The 24,880-nt window shown below is 38.9% G+C and overlaps 1 protein-coding gene across 6 annotated transcripts in view; it reads right to left on the reverse strand.

Moving 5' to 3' along the window:
- Window positions 1-1,517: 1,517 nt before the first annotated feature.
- LOC131156300 (mitochondrial phosphate carrier protein 1, mitochondrial) overlaps window positions 1,518-24,880 on the reverse strand; it is a 39,426-nt gene continuing 16,063 nt past the window's right edge. For 2 of the 6 annotated variants that reach the window (XM_058109868.1, XM_058109867.1), the window contains 5 exons: window positions 10,974-11,323; window positions 10,833-10,876; window positions 10,158-10,372; window positions 9,941-10,065; window positions 1,518-1,939 (listed from right to left, as the gene is read on the reverse strand). In XM_058109868.1, coding sequence (XP_057965851.1) covers window positions 1,891-1,939; window positions 9,941-10,065; window positions 10,158-10,372; window positions 10,833-10,876; window positions 10,974-11,323 — 783 coding nt within the window. In that variant the 3' untranslated portion in view covers window positions 1,518-1,890. The remainder of the gene's footprint in view (window positions 1,940-9,940; window positions 10,066-10,157; window positions 10,373-10,832; window positions 10,877-10,973; window positions 11,324-24,880) is intronic. The other 4 variants (XM_058109871.1, XM_058109872.1, XM_058109869.1 and 1 more) reach the window with 3 other exon arrangements.

Here is a 24,880-nt window from a genome sequence, read left to right on the forward strand (position 1 = left end):
CAAAACAATTGAAAATCATAAAATCTATTTTAAAAAAATTTTCTTTGACAATTAAAAACTAACAAAAAAAATAGAAAACTAATAATGCAAACAAATGTGTTTTCATAACCTCTTTATTTATTGTTCAAAATTGAAAACATAATATAAATACTAAATAGGCTCTTAATTTATATTATTTGACTATCATTCGCAATGGTAACTTTGAAGAGATAAAGGTATAATGTACCCTTCTTTCTATATATGCTTCCTAAAAAGGGTGCTTGATTGAGACTTCTACTTGTCTTCAAGTTTAGTTGCTTCACGTGTCTTATTAAAGTTCACACCATATGAAAATAAATAATAAAAATATAACAATAGAAGCAAGAGCCTAATTAGTTTAACATGTGTAAATTTCATTTTCTTTAAAGTGATCCCCCTAACTTGTTTCCCTTAAAATACAACAATCTAATTGAACTACACAACTTACATTAATCTTGAACAAAAAATTAAATCCAAAACTTCACTAAAAAATGTTTCTTTAAAAGTAAAGCTTTTATTGATTTAGATTATGTGAAAAATATTTTTCTTTTAAGTTTGAAATATAAGAATTGTGTTGAAGTGTAAAGATTTGAAGTCAATGTTTATGTTTGTGACTACAATTGAAAGAACTTAAACCTTAAGTGTACCAAAAATTGAAGCAAACCTTTCTTTCCCAAGATACATAAAGAAGCATTTATCTGGGCAGCTGTGCCAAATTCATGCACCTATTTTTCTTTCTCTGTTTTTTTATGTTTTAAAAAACATTTTTGACACCTAACTAGACCTATAAATATTCGAGGCGCACATGCTATAAATTGTGCTCCTAAAATGTGTAAACATTCAACTAAAGTCTAGCCGTAGATGGTGGCATTCACCTGCAAGTATAAAATCAATTTTGATGTATCCATAACTTGACAGCTTTATTTTATATATATATATAAATGGATGAGTGTCAAAATGCAGCTGTAAACTTAGGTCAAGCGGTAGGGGGGCAGGACTAGAAATGGGTTTAAGCCTAGTAGTGCAAAAGAAAAAGAAAGTGAAACAATGATTACTTTGATTATGTTTTTATAAATTGAAAAAGTTTGCCCCCCATTGTATTCTCCTTATATTTTGATATTTTTTATTTTACTAGTTGAAATCATTCAGCTAACTAAAACCGCTTTATTTTTCATTAGTTAGAATTGCCTTAAACTTCTTTTTTGACGCAAGAACTTCACCCACCGACGCGCCACATTGAACCCTACAGTGCAGTACCAAACCCACGTGACGCTGATCAGCAGTCCCATAACCAGCAATCCAGGTAAATCATGAGCCTAATTCTAAAGATAGCAGACTCAAACCCTTGATCAAGTCACAAACCAAATTATTGAATGTCTCATTTTCTCATTAGTAGTCTCTTCAATATGATGAAATTGTAACTTGTGCATGTGTTTTTTTTGTGTTGCTCACTTTGGATAACCACCACAATTAGCTAGCATGCAGTTAGCAATGACCAATGACGAACCTCAACACTTTATGCATTTTCACAACCAAGCAACTAAAAAAATTCAGAAACCAGGCTGCACATTCATGCAGTCGTAAGAGTACAAATCACAACATTCCTATAGGGCCGCCCCCCTTCCCCCACTCCAAAAAATACAAAGAGGTGAATATATATACTTCATGAACTTTGGATGGTAAAAAGAAAAGGGGGTCAAGACATAAATTGGCATATCCTATCACCATCATGCGTGGTGTCTGCAAAATGAGATGACCATGTTTGTTCTACCAAATAAGGCTACGGAGGTTGCTGTTATTATCTGTAATGAAGGAAGAAATTGATCTGACTTCACCGTAGGCAGGTGGGGAGATTGATCTCATTTCACAGGCTCAAGCTGATTTTTCCTCTAGGTGCTTGATAAGCTCTCCACTAGTAGGCCTGAAATGTTGAAGAAGTACAAACAATGTTCATATGCAGCAAATTAATATATGAAGAGCAAATAATGGGTCTTCTTTGACGATGAACCCCTTCACTGTTTCCAACAGACAGCCCCTAGCTAGTTTAGCACAATTTGGCAAAGACATAACACAAGATTATTGAATATATAACAGCTGGTATTTTAGCATCCCAATGACAAAAAATAATGGCAATATCTTTGCAGTAAGATTTACACATTACATTTTTTTTCCTCAGGCGTACCAAATGAATCTACTTCATACCAATCTAATGTACTGAATATAAGAAATTCAGGTGGCATTTGAGTGTCCCAATGAAAAAAGCAATGGCAATATCTTTGCAGTAATATTCGTAAGGATTCCATTTTGTTTTTTCTCAATAGCTCTAATGAAGCTGATTCATACCCCATCTACTGTACAAATATAAGAAATTCAGGTGGCATCTGAGCATCCCAATGAAAAAAAAAAATAAAGGCAATATCTTTCAGTCAGATTCATAATGATTCCATTTTTCCTTCAAGAGTTCTAAATGAGACTAATTCATACCCCATCCACCGTATTTTAAGGGATTATTAACAAATGACGTCACCTGCATACTGTCACTTTTTGTATAAGATCACAGTTTTTACCAAATTTTCCATGTATTTTCCACAGTGCATCATGCCATTCACTATAATTTTCTTCATCATTTAAGTTTACAAGAAACAATATTTCTTTGTGATCCAGTCTTCTCTCATTTGTCTCTCAACAGTGGTAAAAGAACTCCATAAAAAACACTATAAATTTGATCTTAAAAAGAGAGAAAGAAAATCTCAAGAGGACATGAAAGCATCGATAGTGTTGATAAAGAGAGTTGTAGATTCTTGAAATAAATTACCAGCAAACATGAAATGCGAAACTACACAAGGGCCAATCCCAATGGCCTGTTGGGGATTAATGGCTTTGAGCACAGTTTCAACAACATGGGATCAAAAAATCACCCAATCCGGCAAAAATTATAGCCAAACCAAGAAATCAAGAGCTTCTCTTTTGGAAGAAGACATTTCATGGAGGTGCCCCTTTTCTTAACCATGCCCTCTGTAACCTTTGCAGATGGGTCTGAATTTTCAGTACATTACATTGGCTATGAATCTGTCCCTATTTCCTCTATGACGAAATTATATATCAATCAACAGAATAGCAATATGAACCGGGCCTTCGGCCCAGTAGCTCATCTCCCCATCTGGAGATGGGGGTTCAAGTCCTCAGGATGGCATTTGGTTGCCTTGGGAGGCATTTGTTGATGTTTAATGGTTTGATTATGGCTTTGGGCACTTTAGGGTGGTTCGTTGGGCTTTGGGCCTGCCACCATGGGGCGCACAGGCAGTCTTCTGACAAAAAAAAAATAGCAATACAATGAGGGCTCAAAGAGAAGGATTTGAGATTTTATTTTTTTTTGAAAATACTTATGGTTTGTTTTGTAATCTTTAGTTCTTTAGAGATTTTGTATTATCCCTATATTTGTTTCCTTATTTAGGTTTAGGGTTCAAACCTCTAACAGGCTTTAGTACGCACATTTTAAGAGAGCTTGAACCATTGACATCGAGGATGTTATTGAGTTTTTGCCTTTTCCATTCCCGTTTTTGGTTTTTTTTTTTTTTTTATTAAAACCAAACAATTGACACATGTACAAATGAGATGGCTCTGAGGAAACTCACCATGCAAAAATCCAAAGTGGGAGACACTGACAACTTGCCAACTCCCATAACCATCTGGAAAGAAGCATATGACCAAGGATAAGAACTCCACAGGAAGGTGAGCTAGCCTAACCTTGAAAATCCTCCTCTTTCACTATCTATCTTTTAGTGACTTCAGCAATGGGAGGATTTAATGGAGAGTGTTCTGACACAGCCTGAAATCTGGTATCCCAATTTCTATTTTCATGTGAGTGGGGACCCACAAGAAATTTGATCCACCCTCCTGCATCAACAGTTTGGCACCATCTATGGGAGACCCCAAGTAAAGCCATGGTTCAAACACAATCTCAGCAAAATAACTATGGAAAGATTGTCTATGAACTTGAGAACCACTCAGTATTCTTCCATCTCAAGAAACCCTCTAGATAAGAAGACCCCCCTCCCAGATATCAATCAACCATATTCTACTCACTCAAGAAAAGTTCTATGCCAAGTAGGAACAAGAAAGCTACTAGCACAGAATGCTCAGACAAGGACTCAAATGTTCAAGAAAGTTCGTATCTGCAGAGAATCAACCCTAACGCCAGCTGAACAAGCAACCAATTAACATTAAAGAGGAGTTCGAAGTTGGGGAATGTAGTTGGAAGAAAAGCAACAACAGAACCATCAAAGCAATGAGCAGAGGAGACTTCGTTCGAGAAGGGAATCATGGTTGAGTTGTTGCTAGTTGGGTTCTAGATGCATGCCATCAAATCATATGATTGCTGCTAGCCAGTGGTGGAAGACTGGAACAATCTTCCCAAAGTTCTACAACCTGGATCTCGTGGACCATTTGGAAACATTATGTGCTCTAATGGTCCTCCATTGAGCATCTGATGCAATTACGAGTAGAACCTTTATCACAACCCTCAAAAAATCAGCATGAATGTGGAATTCCAGCCAAAGCCTGGATCCATTTCTTCATTCTAGCACTTCAATACTCAATTTATGAATCACCGCATCCATAGTTGACTCATGAAGAATACCTCTTTGAACCCTGCGGAGACAAGACATAAGCAGGGAAAATTATTGAGGGAATCAACTTTGGATGATAAGTAGTGCCTTTTCATGAAAAAGGGGTGACAATTGCTACCCTAATGTATAGACCAATGTCCCCAAAATTCAGTTTTGCACTCTCAAAGAGGCCTTCAGCCGAAGGATACTACAATGTGGAAGAAACTGAGCAAGCTTGTTTTGAAGTCAACTAGGGAAGAGCCAAAAAAGGAAGGATAAAGAAGAGCAGGAGCAGGAGGCGTCACCGAAAGAAAAGCAGAAAGAAGAAAAGGCATCAGGGAAAAAAAGAATGCACCTTGGAAAAGAGGGAGCTGAATTTGTCCTAATCAGTCATCCCATAAAGTAGGTCCTACAAAAGCCGGAGATCTCAAGAAGAGGAGCAAGAGTCATCCTTATTGCCTCAGATTTGAGCACCACGGAGTTAGCTCTTTAGTTCAGCTTGAAAGTCACAAATAATGAAGCGGGACACAAGATCCTAATCACCAGACTATGCCTAGGTCATACTTTAGGAACAACACTTGAAGGCTTAGAGCAAGTCACAATTAGTTGGAATCAATTGCTTGGTAAAGAAGACCCCATATTTTTCCTTTTTGGAGGTTCAATATTTGGCTTCTTTATGGGCTATTGCAGAAGATTGTTTAAGGGTACATGTTTTGCGGATGTACCACATGATTGGATGGTACAGTTACGTTTGATTGCGTCTTTTTTTTTTCTTAGGAGGATTCCTTATTCTCCTTGTTTTTACATTCTTTCTTCCTTAATAAAATCTCTTCTTTTTCTCTCCAAAAAAATAATTCTTTTGTGACCCAGGAATGAGTGATGAAGTAGGCATTGTTTGACAGCTTTGGAGGATACAGCTCAGTTCAGCTTGTTTAGTATAACATCGATTCCCAAGCCCAAAACACCAATGCTGGTGTGCTCTCAAAGTTGGCTACCATGTCCTCATCCAGACTCCAAGAACATTGACCATTGAAAACTTGTCTCACTGAAGAATAGAAGCAAAGCAAACACCAGTGGCACAAGTTTAGTCAGCCCATGCTTGAAAGATCCATGTCTGCGTATTTGAAGGATGTGACTCTTTCCAAAGACAAGAATGAAACAACGAAGTTCGCTCAGGAAAAAGCTTGATACTCCTTACGAGGAAGTGACTTGTATAGAAGGTCATATACACTTATGTATGCAGTGTCTATCCATGGTTTCTTTATAGAAAAAGAAGATATATTCAGTGTTGAGAAAAGCATGTATACAGAGGAGAACAAGATCCACCTACAAAAAGATGAAGCCAAAATAGACTAGAAAGCAATCAAAATAGAACCGCCTTTCCAATCTCTCTCACAATCTGAGAAAGGCAGTCCTTAAAAACAGCTTGCTATAGAAGACGAGAGAAGCCAAGTACTGGGTCTTATCCCAGAGTAAAGTACCAGAATTCCTCTTCTCTGAGAAGTCACGAGCATTCCTTTCCATCCAAATTCCCTATAAAATTGCAAAGATGCCACAAGTCTACAAGAATAAACCATCTACACTCTTCCCAAATCCTGTAAATAAGATATGTAATAAATCCTCCATCAAATCCAAACAAACCCTCCTCCCCAAAAACAGCAAATAACTTATTCCAGATCCCCCAAGAGAAAGAGCAATGCAAGAATTGATGCGGTTCAAATTCTAAGATATTGAAACATGAGGAAGTAACACCTAGGGATAACCCCTTCAAAAGCCTCCTACTCTGCAGCAAACTGTTGGTGTTAATTCTATTAAGAACAACCAACAAAGTAAATGCCTTCATCTTAGAGGAGAATTTAGTCTTTCAAATAAAACGATGAAGGAGAAAGGACTTCAAGAATTTGGTCAAATGCTCAAAGAAAGATACTATCTATTTGATCAATTGAGTCATGCAAATTACTTCACCAAACTTGACTTGAGGTCAAGATACTATCAAGTGAGGATAGCTGATGGAGATGTACCGAAGACGACTAGTGTGACACAGTTTGGAGCATATGAGTTCTTGGTGAGGCCATTCGGGTTGATGAATGCGCCTGTGACATTTTGTACCTTGATGAACTAGGTATTTCGTGAGTACCTCAACAAGTTTGTTGTGGTATACCTGAATGATATAGTTGTCTACAGTTCCACTCTAAAGGAACATAAAGAGCATCTAAGGAAGGTGTTCGACAAGCTGGAAAACAATCTATACGTGAAGAAAGAGAAGTGCTCTTTCACTCAACGGAGCATTGAATTCCTTAGTCATGTGATTGAACAAGGTCATATCAAAATGGATATGGAGAAGGTAAGAGCCATTAAAAAATGGAAGATCCCAACGACGGTGAAGGAGTTGCATTCCTTTCTTGCTACTGCCAATTACTATAGAAAGTTCATAGAGGGGCAGATGCATTGGACTACACCCTTGGAGAAGTCTTGTTACAGGAGGCACATCTTGTTGCATATTAGAGTTTAAGCTTAGTGAAGCTAAACGAAGGTACACAACTCAAGAAAAGAAGATGTTGGCGATTACCCATTGTCTCCATGCATGGCAACATTACCTACTTGGGTCAAGATTCATGATGAAAATGGATAACTCGGTTGTTAGCCACTTCTTTACACAGCCGAAGTTATCACCCAAGCATGGCCAATGGCAGAAATTCTTGGCACGATTTGATTTCTCAATTGAGCACAAGGCAGGGGGAGAAACCAAGTTGCAAATGCACTAAGCAGGAAGGTCGAGCTGGTCGCCATACTAATGGTAACACACTTGACGCTCAATACAGTTAACACAACGATGCGGAAGCACATCAAGGAGAACTTGGCCAAAGATCTAGTTGCCCAGAACCTCATGAAGCTGACAGAAGAGGGCAAAACATGTCAATTCTAGATGAAAGACAGATTGCTAATGACTCATGGTAGTTAGCTCTTCGTGGCATGAGCAGGGTACCTGAGGAAGAAATTGTTGAGAGAGTGTCATGGTACCATGTAGGTCAGACATCCAGGGTGGCATCATACTTGGCGCTACTGAAGCAGAGGTATTATTGGCTGCAAATGCGTGATGATGTGGTTGATTATACACGAACATGTCTCACCTGCCAACAAGATGAGGTGGAGCGGAAGAAGATTGCATTATTGCTAGAGCCGCTACCAGTACCAACTAGATTGTGGGAGAGTGTCTCACTGGACTTCATCGCCAACCTACCCAGAGAAGGAGATGCAAGGTTTATACTTGTTGTCATAGACAGATTTTCAAAGTACAGTACCTTTATACCTGCACCGAAATACTATTCAACAGAGGAGACGGCACAATTTTTTTTTAAACATATTGTTTGGGGTTTTTCCCTAGACATCATCAGTGACTGAGACTCAAGATTCACTATCAACTTTTGGATAGAACTTTTTGGAATCCTCAATTCACAACTTGTCATCTGTTCGAGTTATCATCCACAAACAGATGAACAAACGGAGAGCTTCAACGAGCTACTAGAAGAGTACTTACACCATTCCATCAACGCAAACTAGAAGAATTGGGTGCAACTACTTGATGTAACTCAATTCTGTTTCAACACCCAAAAATCTCGACAACCAACAAAAGTCCTTTTGAGCTTGTTACAGGCCAGCAACCGTTGTTATCTCACACAGTGGATGAGTCCTACAGAGGAAAGATTCCCAAAGCATACATCTTCACCAATGAATGGAGACATAATGCAGAAATTGCTCGAGCCAACCTAGGGAAAGCTTCAAAGCAAATGAAGAAGTGGGCAAACCAATGGAAAAGACCATTGCACTTCAAAGTGGGTAACTTGGTGCTTGTTAAGCTTAATCCTGAATAGATGTCACTACAAGGTCAAGATAGGAGACTACTTTGCAAATATGAAGGACCAGTCCCCATCTTGGTCAAAGTCGGGAAACCGTCCTATAAGATTGACCCTCGGGCTTGGATGAAAGTGCATCCGTGTTCCGTGTCAGTTGCCTCAAGCCATTCAATGTTGATGCCGAAGATCCAAGTAGAAGTTAGTTAACCAAAGCATCAACGAAGACAGCACAACCCAACAAAACAGAAGTTGAAGACATCCTTGCAAACAGAGTTCACATCCTTAAGGAAGAGGCGGCAGGAGTTCTTCGTGAAGTCAAAAGGCCTTAGAGACAAAGGAATCTGCTTCATTTCTGCAGAAGATATGCAACCGTTGAGGGACAAAGTTGAACAATACCTAGCATCAAAGTCTACGAGGACATCAACTGCATAAGTGGGGGAGCGTCACGAGCCAAGCTTGTTAAGGGCATCATGCTTGCCTTTGATTGCTTGTCTCGTGTACATGGGATGGGTTACCATCATGTATATACTAGTGTAGGTTTATTTTTCAATGGTATTTCTGTCCTAGGGAAAATATGGGAGTACAATTCCTCAAACAATTTGATGTTTTCTAGTGCCAGGGTTAGATTTGCATATAAAGCTCTTTAGAGGAGGCTAAGTGTTCATCAATTTTTAAAACTCACTAGTCATTGTAAACATGTTTAGCCTACTTTCCTCCCTTACTAGACACGCATTGTTAACGAAGGTCTTGCTTAAATGAATTACGTTGCTTCAACGTTACCGCTTGCTTGCCATTATTTTCATGAATTGCTTACTGCTTCCGCTTACATTTCATTCAACTACAATGAATATGTTCTATTAGTAAACCATGGTAAACTTTCGACTAGCTAGTTAAGCAAGAGTGCTTTAGCAAGCGCTGCACGGCCCTTCAAAAAAAAGACACCCCTTTAAAACATCCGGCTACAAAATACAGAAGTGACACAAAATAATGAATCCTTTCCTATAGAAAAAAACATGTGGCTTCCCTATAAAAATATGCACATTCCAATTCCACAAAAATGTAAACAAGCCTAACCTTGAAAATGCTCCTATTTCACCATCTATTCTGTACTAATTTAAGCATCGGAGGATTATCCTGAAGCCAGGACTCAAGTCACACTGTTTTCATTTTTCAGGTGAGGTAGAACACGTTTGATTCACCTAGAAGACATTTGAACCACCCTCCAAATAGAAAGTACATCAACATCTTTAATTTTCTCTTTATTTCCCGTTTAGCTTCCCTTATTTTCTCTTTGTTTCCAGTTAATTACCTGCCTTTTTCTCTTTTTCCAATTGATCTTGCATCACAATGTCCACTCTATAGATCTAAACCAATATTTTGGCACATTGATTGCATGGAATAAATATAAAAATGATTGTAAAGGGATAAAAAAATGTGAAACAGTGAGAACAATGCACTTACAGCCCATTTAGCACTTTAATGGCATCATAGAATAACCATTGAAGCGTTATAACAGGACCCACAAATGCAATTCGAATAGGGAGACTTCTAGTAAATAAATTGACAAGCCCAGTGTTCTTCACAGCCTTATGGACAATATAAAAAATACACCAATTAACTTCATTTCATTTCATGTACAGGAATTAACCTAAAGATTAGAATAAATCACAGGCACTACCTGCAGCACATTTTCAGCCTTCTTGTTGTAAAGCAAAGAAACAATGTTATCAGCAGGATTAGAAATTAGGGTACCAAATGCTCCAGCAGCATATCCTGCCAAACACGTCACGCCGAGCTGCTGGGCTCTAGAGCAATCTTCTTTTTTCCTTTGAATGATATTGCGATAAGTTAGGTCTACTGAATGCTCAAATGTAGAAAACATTATCATAGAGACTGTATAACACCCAAAAATATCACAAAAGAACTGGTTAGAATATAGGTTTTCCTTACAAATGTAAATAAATAATAAAACATGCTCTCTGCTGTATACTAGAAAGTAAAATGATTGAAGTAGAAATTAAGCACACTGGTTGTTCAAATATTACATGCACAGCAACTTAAAATTTCAGCCATTATGAGGCTCTTAATCTGGAAAACCACATGCATAGTTGATCAATTGGACTGCACAGGCATTGCCTGGATCAAAAGAACCAAATTATATACATTTCAAAACTAGCTTGTTCCTCAAGCTCGTTCACCAGCGAGGGCAAATGAAGGCAGAAACCATTAGAACAACTACGTATCAGAAACCAATTATGATAAAAAAATAATAATAATAATAATTTCATTAGCCAGTCCATTGGCAAAACATTCATGTGCAAATATTATGAAATGTGCAAAAGTAAGAAGTTACATGGAAGATTGCGACCCCAAAGAGGGAAAAGCCCTCTATACAAGCTGCAGCCAAAGATGAACTGTCACTTCAGTTGCAATGAAGGTAACCGCGATTAGAAAGGAAGAGAGGAAAAAATAGTCATGTTTATGGATAATTTACCCAGATAGCCCTTCAGTCATATATAGTTTTGGAAACCCATCAACCAAGCCCTTTGCAAAACTGGGCTGTGTTTGAACACGGACTTTAATAGCTTCAAAAGGGCAGAGCGCCACATCTGCAAATACTTGAGCAGATGCACTGCTCATAAAGAATATGACACTCCGGTTGTGATCTACCAATGTATCGGAGTAAAGATTCTTGAAGTACTCATAAAGGCCAAATTTGAAGCCGCCTTGAATGCCATAACCAAAGAACTTGCCAGACCAACCTCTCCAAAGGGCAGAAGCACCTTGTTCTTTCCAAAGGGTAGTCAAACCCGATGAAATGCTGTTGTACTTGATCGGGTTTACCTAGATTAAGAAAACAAGTTAATTAGATGGATAGGCTATGGAGGAAAAACTATGAAAGAGAATTTAAAATGATTTGGGCAGAGGAAAATCTAGATGCATGAATCAAATATATAAAGATGGAACAAGGTGAGCAAACTAGTTCTCTACAAGAATGATGGAAATGACAAATTACAGATGAGTAACAAGAAACTAACAAAGCATGAAGGATGTAGTCATCAATCATTTATACACTGTTAGGAAAACCCCTTGCACTACATTTGTAAGAAAAAAGCAAGAACAGAATGCCTTCTTTTGAAACTGGCAAAAATATATGCTAGCAAGATGCTAGAATAACCAAAGATTACCTTTGTATCTCTATTGTTAATCATATAAAGCAATGTTCAAACTCAAATTACCCAAATTCGGAAGAATTTTCTAGCTAACAAGCAATAACTCATACATTTTCTAGAAGTGGAGAAGAATTGAAATAGTATTTCTTATTATTTTAAAATAAGGTACAATCTGAATGTCTTATAGACTACAAGGATAATCTAAAAGGAAAGAATGATAAAGGAAAGAATGACAATTGCTAAAAAATCTCCTAGAATATCTTCTAAGAATATATCCTAGAATATCTCCTAAGAATATTTACATAAATACAGAAATTTCTCCTATAATCAAGGAGAGTTGACTGGATAAATTTGAAAACTTTCCAACACTCCCCCTCAAGCTGGTTTGAAGATGTCTTCCATAGCCAGCTTGCCAATCAAATTTTCAAATTGCTTCTTTGGTAGTCCTTTTGTAAGTATATCTGCTACTTGTTCAATAGTAGAGATATAGGGCAAACAAATCAGTCCACTGTCCAGCTTCTCCTTTATAAAATGCTTGTTGACTTCAACATGTTTTGTTCTATCATGAAGCACTGGATTGTGGGCAATGGCTATGGCAGATTTGTTATCGCAATACAGTCTCATAGGTAGTGGATTAGTGACTTTCAATTCTTCCAATAATTTTTTAATCCACAACACTTCATAAATTCATGAGCAACTGCTCTAAATTCTGCCTCTGCACTACTCCTAGCTACCACATTTTGTTTTTTGCTTCACCATGTAACTGAATTTCCACCAACAAAGGCACAATAACCAAAAGTTGATCTTCTATCGGTAATGCTCCCAGCCCAATCTGCATCAGTGTATACCTCAACTTGTAGATGTCTATGGTCTTCAAACAATAGACCTTTTCCTGGAGATCCCTTTAAATATCTCAGGATTCTATAAACTGCATCAAAAGTAGTCAGGCCCTGGTGAGTGCATAAATTGGCTTACCATACTGACAGCGAAGGCTATGTCAGGACGTATATGTGATAGATAAAGTAGCCTTGCTATGTCAGGACGTATATGTGATAGATAAAGTAGCCTTCCAACCAATCTTTGGTACTGGTCTCTGTTGGTTACTTCTTCTGGCTTGGCAGGTTGTAGTTTAAGATTAGGCTCTATAGGTGTCTCAGCTGCTTTACACCCTGGTAAACCTGTTTCTCCAAGCAAGTCAAGCACATATTTTCTTTGTGAAACAAAAATACCTTTTCTTGACCTTGCAAATTTCATACCGAGAAAATACTTCAATTCACCCAAATCTTTAATCTCAAATTCATTAGCAAGCATCTGTTTTAATTTCCCAAGCTCCTTGCTGTCATTACCTGTCAAAATAATATCGTCAACATAGACAATTAGAATATCAACCTTCCCTTCACTTGAGTGCTTATAGAACATGGTGTGATCAGCTTGACCTTGGCTGTAACCATGACCCATTACAGCCTTCCCAAAGCATTCAAACCAAGCTCTCGGAGATTGCTTGAGCCCGTACAATGATTTTTTCAATTTACACACCTTATCTCTGCTAAGATTACCTTCAAAACCTGGTGGTAATTCCATAAACACTTCATCCTCTAGATCTCCATTTAAAAAAGCATTCTTTACATCCAACTGGTGTAAGGGCCTGTTAGAATGTACAGCTAAGGAGAGTAACACTCGGATTGAGTTTATCTTGGCCACTGGAGCAAAAGTTTCTTGATAGTCAATTTTGTATGTTTATGTAAACCTTTTTGCAACGAGACTACCTTATATATCTCTGTATTGCCTTCAGCCTTACATTTAATTGTAAACACCCACTTGCCACCTACAGTTTTCTTTTCCTTTGGTAAATCAACAATTTCCCAAGTACTGTCGTTCTGTAGTGCATTCATCTCTTCAAGAACTGCTAACTTCCAATCGGGATGATCCATAGCTTCCTAAATGGTCCTTGGAACAAATAGGTGAGAAATATTGGATGTAAAGGCCTTATGATTATGAGAGAGTCTATGGTATGATAAATATTTGGCAATGGGGTGTGTGGTACAGGTTCTAACTCCTTTCCTAATGGCTACAGGTACATCAAGGTCAGTAGATTGATCAACCGGAAGTGTAGTAGAAGGATTACCTGGGAATCGAGACTAAACACAAAACTCAAACTAGGAACAAGACATTTTAACTTTTCCAATGAAGGATGACCCAAGTGACAATGAATTTGGAAAAGTGTGACAGCATTAGTGTAGGCGGTAGACGGAGATAGCAACCCAATCACTTTCTCTGAAGGGAATTATCCTTTACCTTGTGCCGGAGAGAATTATCCTATAGTTAATCATATAAAGCAATGTTCAAACTCAAATTACCCAAATTTGGAAGAATTTTCTAGCTAACAAGCAACAACTCATACAATTCTAGAAGTGGAGAAGAATTTAAATAGTATTTCTTATTATTTTAAAATAAGGTACAATCTGAATGTCTTATAGACTACAAGGATAACCTAAAAGGAAAGAATAACAAAAGTAAAGAATGACAATTGCTAAAAAATCTCCTAGAATATCTCCTAAGAATGTATCCTAGAATATCTCCTAAGAATATTTACATAATTACAGAAATTTATCCAGTAATCAAGGAGAGTTGACTGGATAAATTTGGAAACTTTCCAACACATTTATAAAAACGGCAATGTCACACATGGACAATGAAACACCGTGCTACCCACGTGAACATTCCTGCCACTCACTCAGAAGGCCAAAGCATCTCTTTGCCTTCAACTTCTCCCAGTGTTCTCCCTCTCCCTCTCCGCAGTTCCTGGGAGGTGATGACCACACTGAGGAACATGGAGCTAGGATATTAGGGTTTCAAAGTATCAGCATATGGACTAGGTTATTGCTTGGTCTTGTCAACCTTCTACAGCACTCATAGCTTGAGACCAACATGATTGCTCTCATTCGCCATGTCACCAACAACGACCCATATCAGCAGACTGCTTATTAGGAAGGTCCCTTTAATCTCTTCTGACTTTTTTTCTTCCAATTGCTTCATTTCATTACACTTCCTGTGATTTAGTGGTTACTTACTGCAGGTTAATTTAGTAGTGCATTGTTGAATTGGAGTGAGGAGGAGGGATGGGACACTACTAGGGTGGTTATTTAGTGCAGGTTACTTACTGAAGTTCAGGAGTTGAAAGGAGGGAGGAGGGATGGGACACTACTAGGGTGGTTATTTATTGCAGGTTAATTTAGTAATTGATTGTTGAATTGGAAATTCAGGAGTTGAAGGTAGAGAGAGGGGATGGGATGCTGTTAAAGGGTTCGGCAGATAGGATTGGAAGTTGGCCAGAGCTAACAGGCATTTTTTCTCATTCTTCACCAAATTTCTCTGATTTTTTTTTGTTACATTTTTTTTTTGGCAATTTCTTCTTCACCTTTGGTTCTTCTACAAACTGGCGAGGGGCAGTTATGCCTCCATTCTTGCTACAGCCCTGGGCATGATTAGCCCTTACCTCTTTGACTTGAGTACCATGTTGATAGGGCACTGTTCGTAGAAAGATATGAAATAAAGCACCAATTAATGATCAACTTATTTAATAAGATTTTTATTTCTCCTTCATTTTCTGTTTCACGATGACTTTTTTTTTTATGGAAAAAGAAGCTTTATTGAGATAAGAAAAAAGAAGAAAATAACAAGAAGTTCTCGAACAAAATAGAAGAGAAAAAAGGATATAAAACCAGCATCAACTTATAAAAGCCACCCAATCTCAGTTCACATCTTGAAAACAGCAAAACCCTTTAAACAGCCTATACTATAGGCCCAAGGAGAAGCCTAACACGAAATTCTCTCCCAGAGAAGATCCCTTGACAACTCTTCCAAAAAATATTCTAACATTCTTTCCAACCATATTCCCTGAAAAGAACAGCACAAACAGAACACCTCCACAGCTTCCCAACATCCTTCCCCATCCCAAAACCAACAAGAAATAATTAAAAGCTCTTCCACCGACTTTGGACAAACCCATAATTCACCAAGAATTCCAAATAGAATGTTCCACAACTGTCAAGAAAATGAGCAGTGTAAAAACAAATGAGATGCTTCCTCAGATGGTGTTAACCCTATTAAGGGCCACTAACCAAACATATGCATTAACCTTAGAAGGAAATTTAAGCCACAGAGACATTATATCACTAACACTGACTTTCTTCATGGTTTGTTGGACTACCAGAGCTGGAATCTTTGGTTCTATGCTTCTATTGGAGAAATTCAATTTTAGAATGGAAATATATTATACTTACGTAGCCATTGGTGGCCTTGTATGCTACATCTACCTTTCTACCATCAATTGTCATTTTTTTTATACTTAATTTCCATCATAAAGATTTCACACTTGCTCATCAAAAAATTTTATTCAATTAGGTTACAGTGGAGTTATATCTATATATATATACAAACACACATATATGACTATAGTGGAATTAGTGCCATATAACCATTGTAATTACTTCAATTATCAATTATTGTTGATCCAAAACGTTCATAGACTTCTTTCATTCCAGTTCCTGTATAATCTATATTATTCGTAAGCTGTTCCGACTTAATACTATTTTCCAACACCATACTTGAACAGGAATTAATACTATTTTCCGGCCACATTTTCCTTCATGGCTTTTCCAAAACCCTACTTGAATAGGAATTAATACTATTTTCCGGCCATATTTTCCTTAATGGCTGTCCATGGTCATGTTATCCACAAATATTGTGCCTCCAAGGGTGTAAATCTTCCATTGTAGGTACTGCCAACAATTATGGAATTGGGATGAACACATATTAAGTATGTCAAGGTTTGAAATTCACATTTTGAGATGATGCAAATTGTATTTGTTCCTGGTGATAGCTGATCTAATTGATATTAATGTTCAGGTAAAGAGTGTATTTGGTGCAAAAATATCTGCACTTGGGTTAAATCTTCATGGGAAAATGATTTGGAATTGGGATGCTGATGCAGGGGCTGCATCAATGATCCGCTGCCAAGGGAGATAGAAGGGAGGCAAGGAAGAAGGAAAAGAGAAGAGATGAGGGAGGAGAGAAGGGGGAGACACACGTTCACTTTCTCAATTCAAATTCAACAACCAACTTCCACATGGCTTTCACACACTATTTGTAAGAATGCCTCTAATACCTGAAATTTCACATTTACCCCTAAAACTAGGTGACATTACAAAAATACACAAAAATTACAAACAAGCCCCCCAAATACAAATAATCGTATACTAATTAAATTCAATTCAATTAATTAATCACTAAACCCAACAATCCCTTGATGCAATTCTTCTTAGTTATTCCCAAACAAGGATCTTCCCAAGGCCTTGCTTCTTGTCCTACATCAGATACCCTTTTGGTTTGCTCCAAATTCTCTAGTTTTGCTCAATCCCGTTGCAGCATGCCAAAAATTCCAAATTTTAAATTTTATTGACACTTGCATCAGTCTTGTTTCTTTCTTCAATTTCTTTTGCACCTAAATTTTTGAATTTTTATGTTTCCTTAGTCAAGTAAATAGAAATTTTATTCCATTTCAATGGTTACTCCACAATTAATGGCTAGCTATTTGCAAATCAATTTTGAGGTGTTCTGTTGTTTGAAACAAACACATGCACAGAGAAAGAGAGAGAGAGAGAGAGAGCGCGCACGAGCTGGCACCAATTTTCGATTGAGTTGACGAAGTTGACTACTTCAGTTGATTGTTATAAGCCTACACCTATTTTGGGGTTATTAGAAAAATTTTATTGATACTCTTAAACTAGCTGTAATACAATATAAATTAAATCGCTGTTCTCATCACCATTGATACACTATTAGCTTAGTAGTAGAGCTTACCCTTGATAATTGCGTAGTTGTGCCTAGACTGCGAGGGCTTTCAGTGATGGGTAGTTCAATTTGCTCCAATTATTTTTTGGGAATGTTGCCTTCAAGAGATGCATTGCACTTATACCTAGCAAAAAATGGGCAAGGGTGGGCTAGGCCATCACCTTGAAGCAATGTGCCATGTCTTGCATCACTCTTGACATAGGCAATGAAGAAGTTAGTTCATGATACTAGGCTTAGATTAACAACTTGGAATATAGGGATACTTACCAAGAAAAGCTTGGGGATAACACAATGATTAGAAGAAAAATTAATATAATCTACCTCTGAAGAAACTAAGTGGGTAGGGGAGAAAGCTAGATAAATTTTAGGATTTAAACTTTCATACATAGGAAAAGAAAACATAAGAATGGGATAGGAATTACTATAGAAAAAGACTTAAAACATAGGATTGTAGATGTTAAAAAGTAAAAGATAGAATCATAAAAATCAAGATCTTCTTAGGACAAGAGATAATAAATATCATTAGTGCTTATGCTCCTCAAATAGGCATTGCGAAAAACCTTAAAAGACTGTTTTGGGACGAAAAAGATAATGTGGAATGACGGCCAGCAGTGTGAATGACGGCCACTATTGGTGAATGACGGCCAGTAGTGTGAACGACGGCCACAGTTGGTGAATGACGACCACCTACCATGGTAGGTGAGCCACTGCCACCTAGCATGGTGGGTGAGCCACCACCACCTACCATGAGATCTTGCCACAAGCCAAAGGCTATAAATTGAGACCCCCCATCGAAGCTAAACTACACATCTCAATTGCAAGTTGTGTCCTCTTCTGTTTTTCCATATTTTATTCTCTGTGTACATGCTAAATAGGAACCCAAGTATGTAAAGAATACACAATTGAATATACAATCAATTCATTCTCATTCTCTACATGGTATCAGAGCTCGGGTTACTCTAAAACCCTAAGCAATCCATGGCTGCCCAAAAAGGAGACAACCATGAGTCCAACCAATCGGCAACCCAGGAAGGAGAGTCAGAGATAACCTCCTCCATGGGCTCGACTAGCGTATTCAAGAATTCCCCACTCCATCTTACTGTTGAAAAATTCAATGGTAAGAATTACAGAGAATGGGCACAGTCAATCAAGCTCGTTATCGACGGTAAGGGAAAGCCCGGCTTTCTTACCGGCGAGACTCGGCGACCACCTCCTACCGATGCAGTGGCATCCCAGAAATAACGGTTCGAGAACTCCTTGATAACGTCATGCTTGATAAACTCTATGAAGCCAGTCATTGGCAAAACGTGCCTGTTCCTCCTGACAGCAAAGGACGTGTTGGATGCGGTGCGTGAGACATACTCTGATGCTAAAAATGCTTCCCAGATTTTCGAGTTGAAGACACGGCTATGGCAAACGAAGCAAGGAGATCAGGAAGTCACAAAATACTACATCGAGATGCTCGGACTTTGGCAAGAACTCGATCTCAGCTACGAAGAGGAATGGGAATGCAAGGGTGGCAGTGTACATTTCAAGAAGAAGGTGGAGAACAATAGAGTATTTGAGTTTCTGGCAGGGCTGAACCGAGAACTTGACGACGTGAGGAGCAAGATTCTAGGTCACCGGATGTTGCCCTCCATCCAAGAAGTTTTCTCTGAGGTTCGGCATGAGGAAGGTAGGAGGAACATGATGTTGAAGGAGCAAAACATGTTTGAGCCTGAGACATTAGCTCTTATAACCCGTGGGCCTCGTACTGGATCCAGCCCAAACAGTCCAAAAGGCGTTATTGTGAGCATTGTAAAAAAAGGGGCCATACTAAAGACACCTATTGGACCTTACATGGCAAGCCCGCGGATTGGAAGCCTAGACAGCCCAATAAAGCCCATGGTCATCAGTCCTACACCGAAACCCAGGCAAAAAAAATACCCACAGAAGCCCATGGCCCGACAGCCTCTAGTGGGGGATTTAATTCCGACCAACTTGCAAAAATATATAAGCTATTTTCCAATTTCCAAGCCTCGGGTTAGTTCACTAATACTATGTCATCTGGCTCTTTAGCCCACAAAGGTACTTTTTTGACAGCCCTTAGTATAACTCCTCATTTTACCCTTTGGATTATTGACTCTGGTGCATCTGACCATATGACCAATGCTCATCATTTATTTTCAACATACTCACCTTGGGTCGGTAATTTAAAAGTCAAAATTGAAGATAGGACTCTATCCCCTGTTGCTGGCAAAGGGAGTATTCGTATTTCTAAATCTATTACTCTTGAATCTATCCTCCATGTTCCTAATTTTTTGTGCAATTTGCTTTCTATTAGTCAGTTAACCAAACAAGTCTAATTGCTCAACTAAATTCCTACCCTCTCATTGTGTCTTTCAGGACCTATCATTAGGAAAGACGATTGGCAGTGCTAAGGAATGTGATGGGCTCTACTACTTCGACAAAGCTAATGTGAATGGACGGTGTCCTCCTACTATTTGTAATTATGCCTCTAGTCCTAGGGTTAGTGAACTTTTGTTATGGCACAAAAGGATGGGACATCCTAGTTTTCAGTATTTGCAGCACTTATTTCCTTCAATATGTTCGAATAAAATTGCCTTGGATTTTCATTGTGAAGTGTGTGAATTTGCCAAACACCATCGTACTACTTTTCCTAGATCTCAATATAAACCATCCATGCCATTTAGTCTGATTCACAATGATCTATGGGGACCTTCTCATACTCCTAATAGGACCCATACAAAATGGTTTATTACTTTTATTGATGATCACACTCGTCTGTGTTAGGTATATTTATTGACTGATAAAACTGAGGTTCGATCAGTCTTCATGAATTTTCACTTTATGATACAAACCCAGTTTCAAACAAAAATTCAAATCCTTCATACTAACAATGGTACTAAGTATTTCAATCACTTCTTGGGCACGTATCTTCAAGAGAATGTATTATCCATCAAAGCTCTTGCGTTGACACCCCTCAACAAAATGGGGTTGCTAAACGGAAAAATCGACATATCCTTGAAGTTGCTCGTGCATTGTTGTTCACCTCTCACATGCCAACAAAATTTTGGGGTGACTCAATTTTGACAGCCACATACCTCATTAACCGAATGCCTAGTAGAGTCCTATCCTTTGCAACTCCGCTCCAAAAACTCCAAGAGACTTTTCCCAATACTAGGCTTGGCTCACATCTTCCGCTTCGTGTCTTTGGGTCCACTATTTTTGTCCACATTCATGTGCCCAAGCGAAACAAATTGGATCCCAGAGCACTTAAATGTATCTTTCTTCGTTACTCTCCCACATAGAAGGGTTACAAATGCTATGACCCGATCTCCCAAAAACTCTATGTTAGCCTTAGGGGTGTACACGGTTCAGTTCGGTTTGGTTTTTGCCAAAACCGCCAACCGAACCGAACTCCTCGGTTTTCAAAATAACTAAATCGAAACCAAACCGTATACCATCGGTTTATGAACAAACCAAACCGCGAAGTTTGCGGTTCGGTTCAGTTATTTTCGGTTTTACTGAAATTTGAACTATCAAAACAACAATAACATTACTTGAGCCTGGGCTGCATCAACAGGCCACAACCCATTATGGCAGGCCAAACCGCCAAAGCTTTAATTGCAAAGCCCAAAACATGAGCCATGTTGAAAGAAGGATCCATATAAAATGTATAAGCTGGGGATACTAGTTCTCTTCCCATTTCCAACCGATGTGGGATGGCTAGCATGTGGTTCCTGCATGTGCCCTCTTTGCAGTTCGCCAGTGGCCTCTCTCTCTCTCTCTCTCTCTCTCTTTCGCAAACACACACACACAGTGACACAGAGATGGGGCGTGTGCACACCAAGACGATGAAGATGAGAATGCACCCACCTCCGTCTACCACCTCATCCCTACCCTCAAGCTCTTAGATTTTGTCCTTAGGCTCTGTGCAGTCCCTCTCAGTGTTGCATCCATTTGGGTCACTGTGACCAACCAGCAGGACAACAGCAGCTATGGCAAACTTCAATTCTCCACTCTTGGGGGACTCAAGTCTGTCATACACAATACTTTGCATTTTCATTTTCTCAGAATTTCTCTGTTCTATGCAGATTTTATGATTCAAAGTTTTTTCTTTTCTTTCTTTCTTTTCTGCAGGTACATGGTTTGCATCAATGCCCTTTCTGCTGCTTATGCTCTTTTTGCTGCTCTGTCCTCATGGTTCAAATGCCTTTTAACTAAAGCATTTGTATTATTAGAATTTTTCACCTCCACCAAATGTTGTTCCACGTTTCCATCCATTTCTCTCATTTTCCCAAGTCATAACATATTTGATGTATGTAAACCAACACGGATCCAAAACAAGATTAGAATTTTTCACCTCTGAAACCAAATCGCCGGCTTCTCCACCCGGCACCCACCTCATGAAACTGATCCAGAAAAATAGTGGAATCAATCATGGCCTCCTTGTAAAAAAATTTGTATTATTAGAATTTTTCACCTCCGAAATCTCCGCCACCCACCGCATGGACTTCGTCCCAGAAATCTCTGCCATCCAAACCGACCAGAGGTGGATTCGAAGGTGCTTTCTCGCCGGCGACTGGCAATCCAACACCACAGGTAGCATCTATTATATAAAATTATACAACTATTATTTATTAATTTGGTTTTCGATTTTTTAGGTTCGGTTTTGGTCCAAAACCGAAACCGAAACCAAAAATTTTTATATTTCATAACCAAAACCGAAACCGCAAACCGAAAAACCGAACCGAAATGTGTTTCGGTTCGGTTTTGGTCCGATTTTCGATTTTTCGATAAATTTTGTACACCCCTAGTTAGCCTGGATGTCACCTTCTTCGAACATACCCCCTACCGCTTCAGGGGGGGTCCTTGAGTAAAGCTCAACCCTCAAACTCAGACTACTTCGACATTGCTGTTTTCGAGACCACTCCATACCCCATATCCGCTCCTTCGCCTAGTACAAAAGGAAACTTGAGCTTAGGGGGAGATGCGGAAATACAAACAAATAGGGAAACACTTGTCTACTCAAGGAGGCCAAAATCAAATTCAAATGAGACACTCATTTGCGAAGCACCAAAAGAATCAGAACCGGTGAGAGTTCCAACTCCCTACGAGTCCGACTCCAATCCCAACCAGGTAAAACATGATTTACCCATTGCTCTTAGAAAACAACGTCGTTCATGTACTCTCCACCATATCTCAAAATTTGTATCTTACAATGCTCTTTTTACCAAGTGTCGTGCTTTTACTTCTAACCTAGACAGAATCCACATTCCTAAAAACATACAAGAAGCCTTGGAGATTCCAGAGTGGAGAGAGGCAGTGATGGAAGAGATAAGGACACTAGAAAAGAATGGAACTTGGGAGGTGATGACTTTGCCAAGGGGGAAGAAACCAGTGGGCTGTAAGTGGGTGTTCACAGTAAAGTACAAGGCTGATGGCACAGTAGAACGATACAAAGCCTGCCTTGTGGCAAAGGGGTTCACTCAAACATACAGTATTGACTACACTGTGATGTTTGCACCAGTAGCAAAGCTGAACACTATACGGGTTCTCTTGTCCTTGGCAACAAACCTGGACTGGCCACTCCATCAGTTTGACATCAAGAATGCTTTTCTGAATGGTGAACTAGAAGAAGAAGTGTTCATGACGCTACCACCAGGATTTTGCAAGGAGGGAGAAGAAACCAGAGCGTGTAAATTAAAGAAATCCCTGTATGGACTCGAGCAATCACCGAGGGCGTGGTTTGATATATTTGCAAAGGTGATAAAGAATCAAGGATACCGACAGGGGCAATCAGATCACACTATGTTCTTCAAACAGGCCAATGAGGGAAGAAGGACCATCCTGATTGTGTACGTCGATGACATCATTCTCACTGGAGATGACACAGGAGAGGTGGAGAGATTGAAGAAGATCTTAGCCACAGAGTTTGAGGTAAAAGACCTGGGTCAAATGTGACATTTCCTGAGAATGGAGGTTGCCAAATCAAGGAAGGGAATTAGTGTCTCCCAAAGAAAGTATGTACTTGACCTTTTGACCGAGACTGCCATGCTTGGTTGTAAACCAAGTGATACTCCAATCGAGGCAGGAAAAAGAATGGAAGACGTAGGAAAGCCTGTGGACAGAGAGAGATATCAAAGACTAGTAGGTAGATTGATCTACCTCTCTCACACTAGACCTAACATTGCTTTCGCTCTAATTTTGGTTAGTCAACACATGCACTCACCAAAGGAGAATCACCTAGAAGTAGTATATAAGATTCTCAGATATCTGAAAGGCTCTCCAGGGCGAGGACTATTCTTCAAGAAAGGTGATAGTAAGAAGGTAGAGATCTACACAGATGCGGATTAGGCAGGATCAACAGAAGACAGAAGGTCTACTACCGGCTACTGTACCTATGTTTAGGGAAACCTAGTAACATGGAGCAGTAAGAAGCTGAGTGCGGTAGCCAGAAGCAATGCCGAGGCTGAATTCAGAGTTGTTACACAAGGGATGTGTGAAGGGCTATGGTTACAAAAACTTTTGGAAGAACTACACATCATAGTAGAGCTCCCCATCAAACTCTATTGCGACAACAAAGCGGCCATTAGTATTTCTCATAATTCTGTTCAGCACGACAAGACTAAACATATAGAAGTGGACAGGCATTTTATAATGGAGAAAATTGAGAAGGGGATAATTTGCATGACCTATATCCCTACAAGAGAACAATTAGAAAATATTTTTACTAAGGGATTACATAGATCTAGCTTTGAAGAGTTTATTTGCAAGTTGGACATGATCAAAATCTATGATCCAACTTGAGGGGGAGTGTGGAATGACGGTCAGCAGTGTGAATGACGGCCACGGTTGGTGAATGACAGCCACCTACCATGGTAGGTCAACCACCGCCACCTACCATGGTGGGTGAGCCACCACCACCTACCATAAGATCTTGCCACAAGCCAGAGGCTATAAATTGGGACCCCCCACCGAAGCTAAACTACACATCTCAACTGCAAGTTGTGTCCTCTTCTGTGTTTCCATATTTTATTCTCTGTGTACATGTTAAATAGAGACCCGAGTATGTAAAGAATACATAATGGAATATACAATTGATTCATTCTCATTCTCTACAAATAATATAATTCAAGGGATATCATGAACTAAGAAAAATATTCATATCATTTGATTTGAAAGGACACATTGGAAAAATCCGATAAAGGTTATAAGAGGATACATGGAGGACATGGATATGGAGATAAAAATGAGTCGAATGATATTAACTTAGATTTTGTCAAGTCACAACGGTAAGGTTGTCGCCATGTGACCTGGATGTCACGGGTTCGAGGCGTGGAAACAGCCACTTGCAAAAATGCAAGGTAAT

The sequence above is a fragment of the Malania oleifera genome, chromosome 5 (assembly GCF_029873635.1).
Source record: "Malania oleifera isolate guangnan ecotype guangnan chromosome 5, ASM2987363v1, whole genome shotgun sequence".
Lineage (NCBI taxonomy): Eukaryota > Viridiplantae > Streptophyta > Magnoliopsida > Santalales > Ximeniaceae > Malania > Malania oleifera.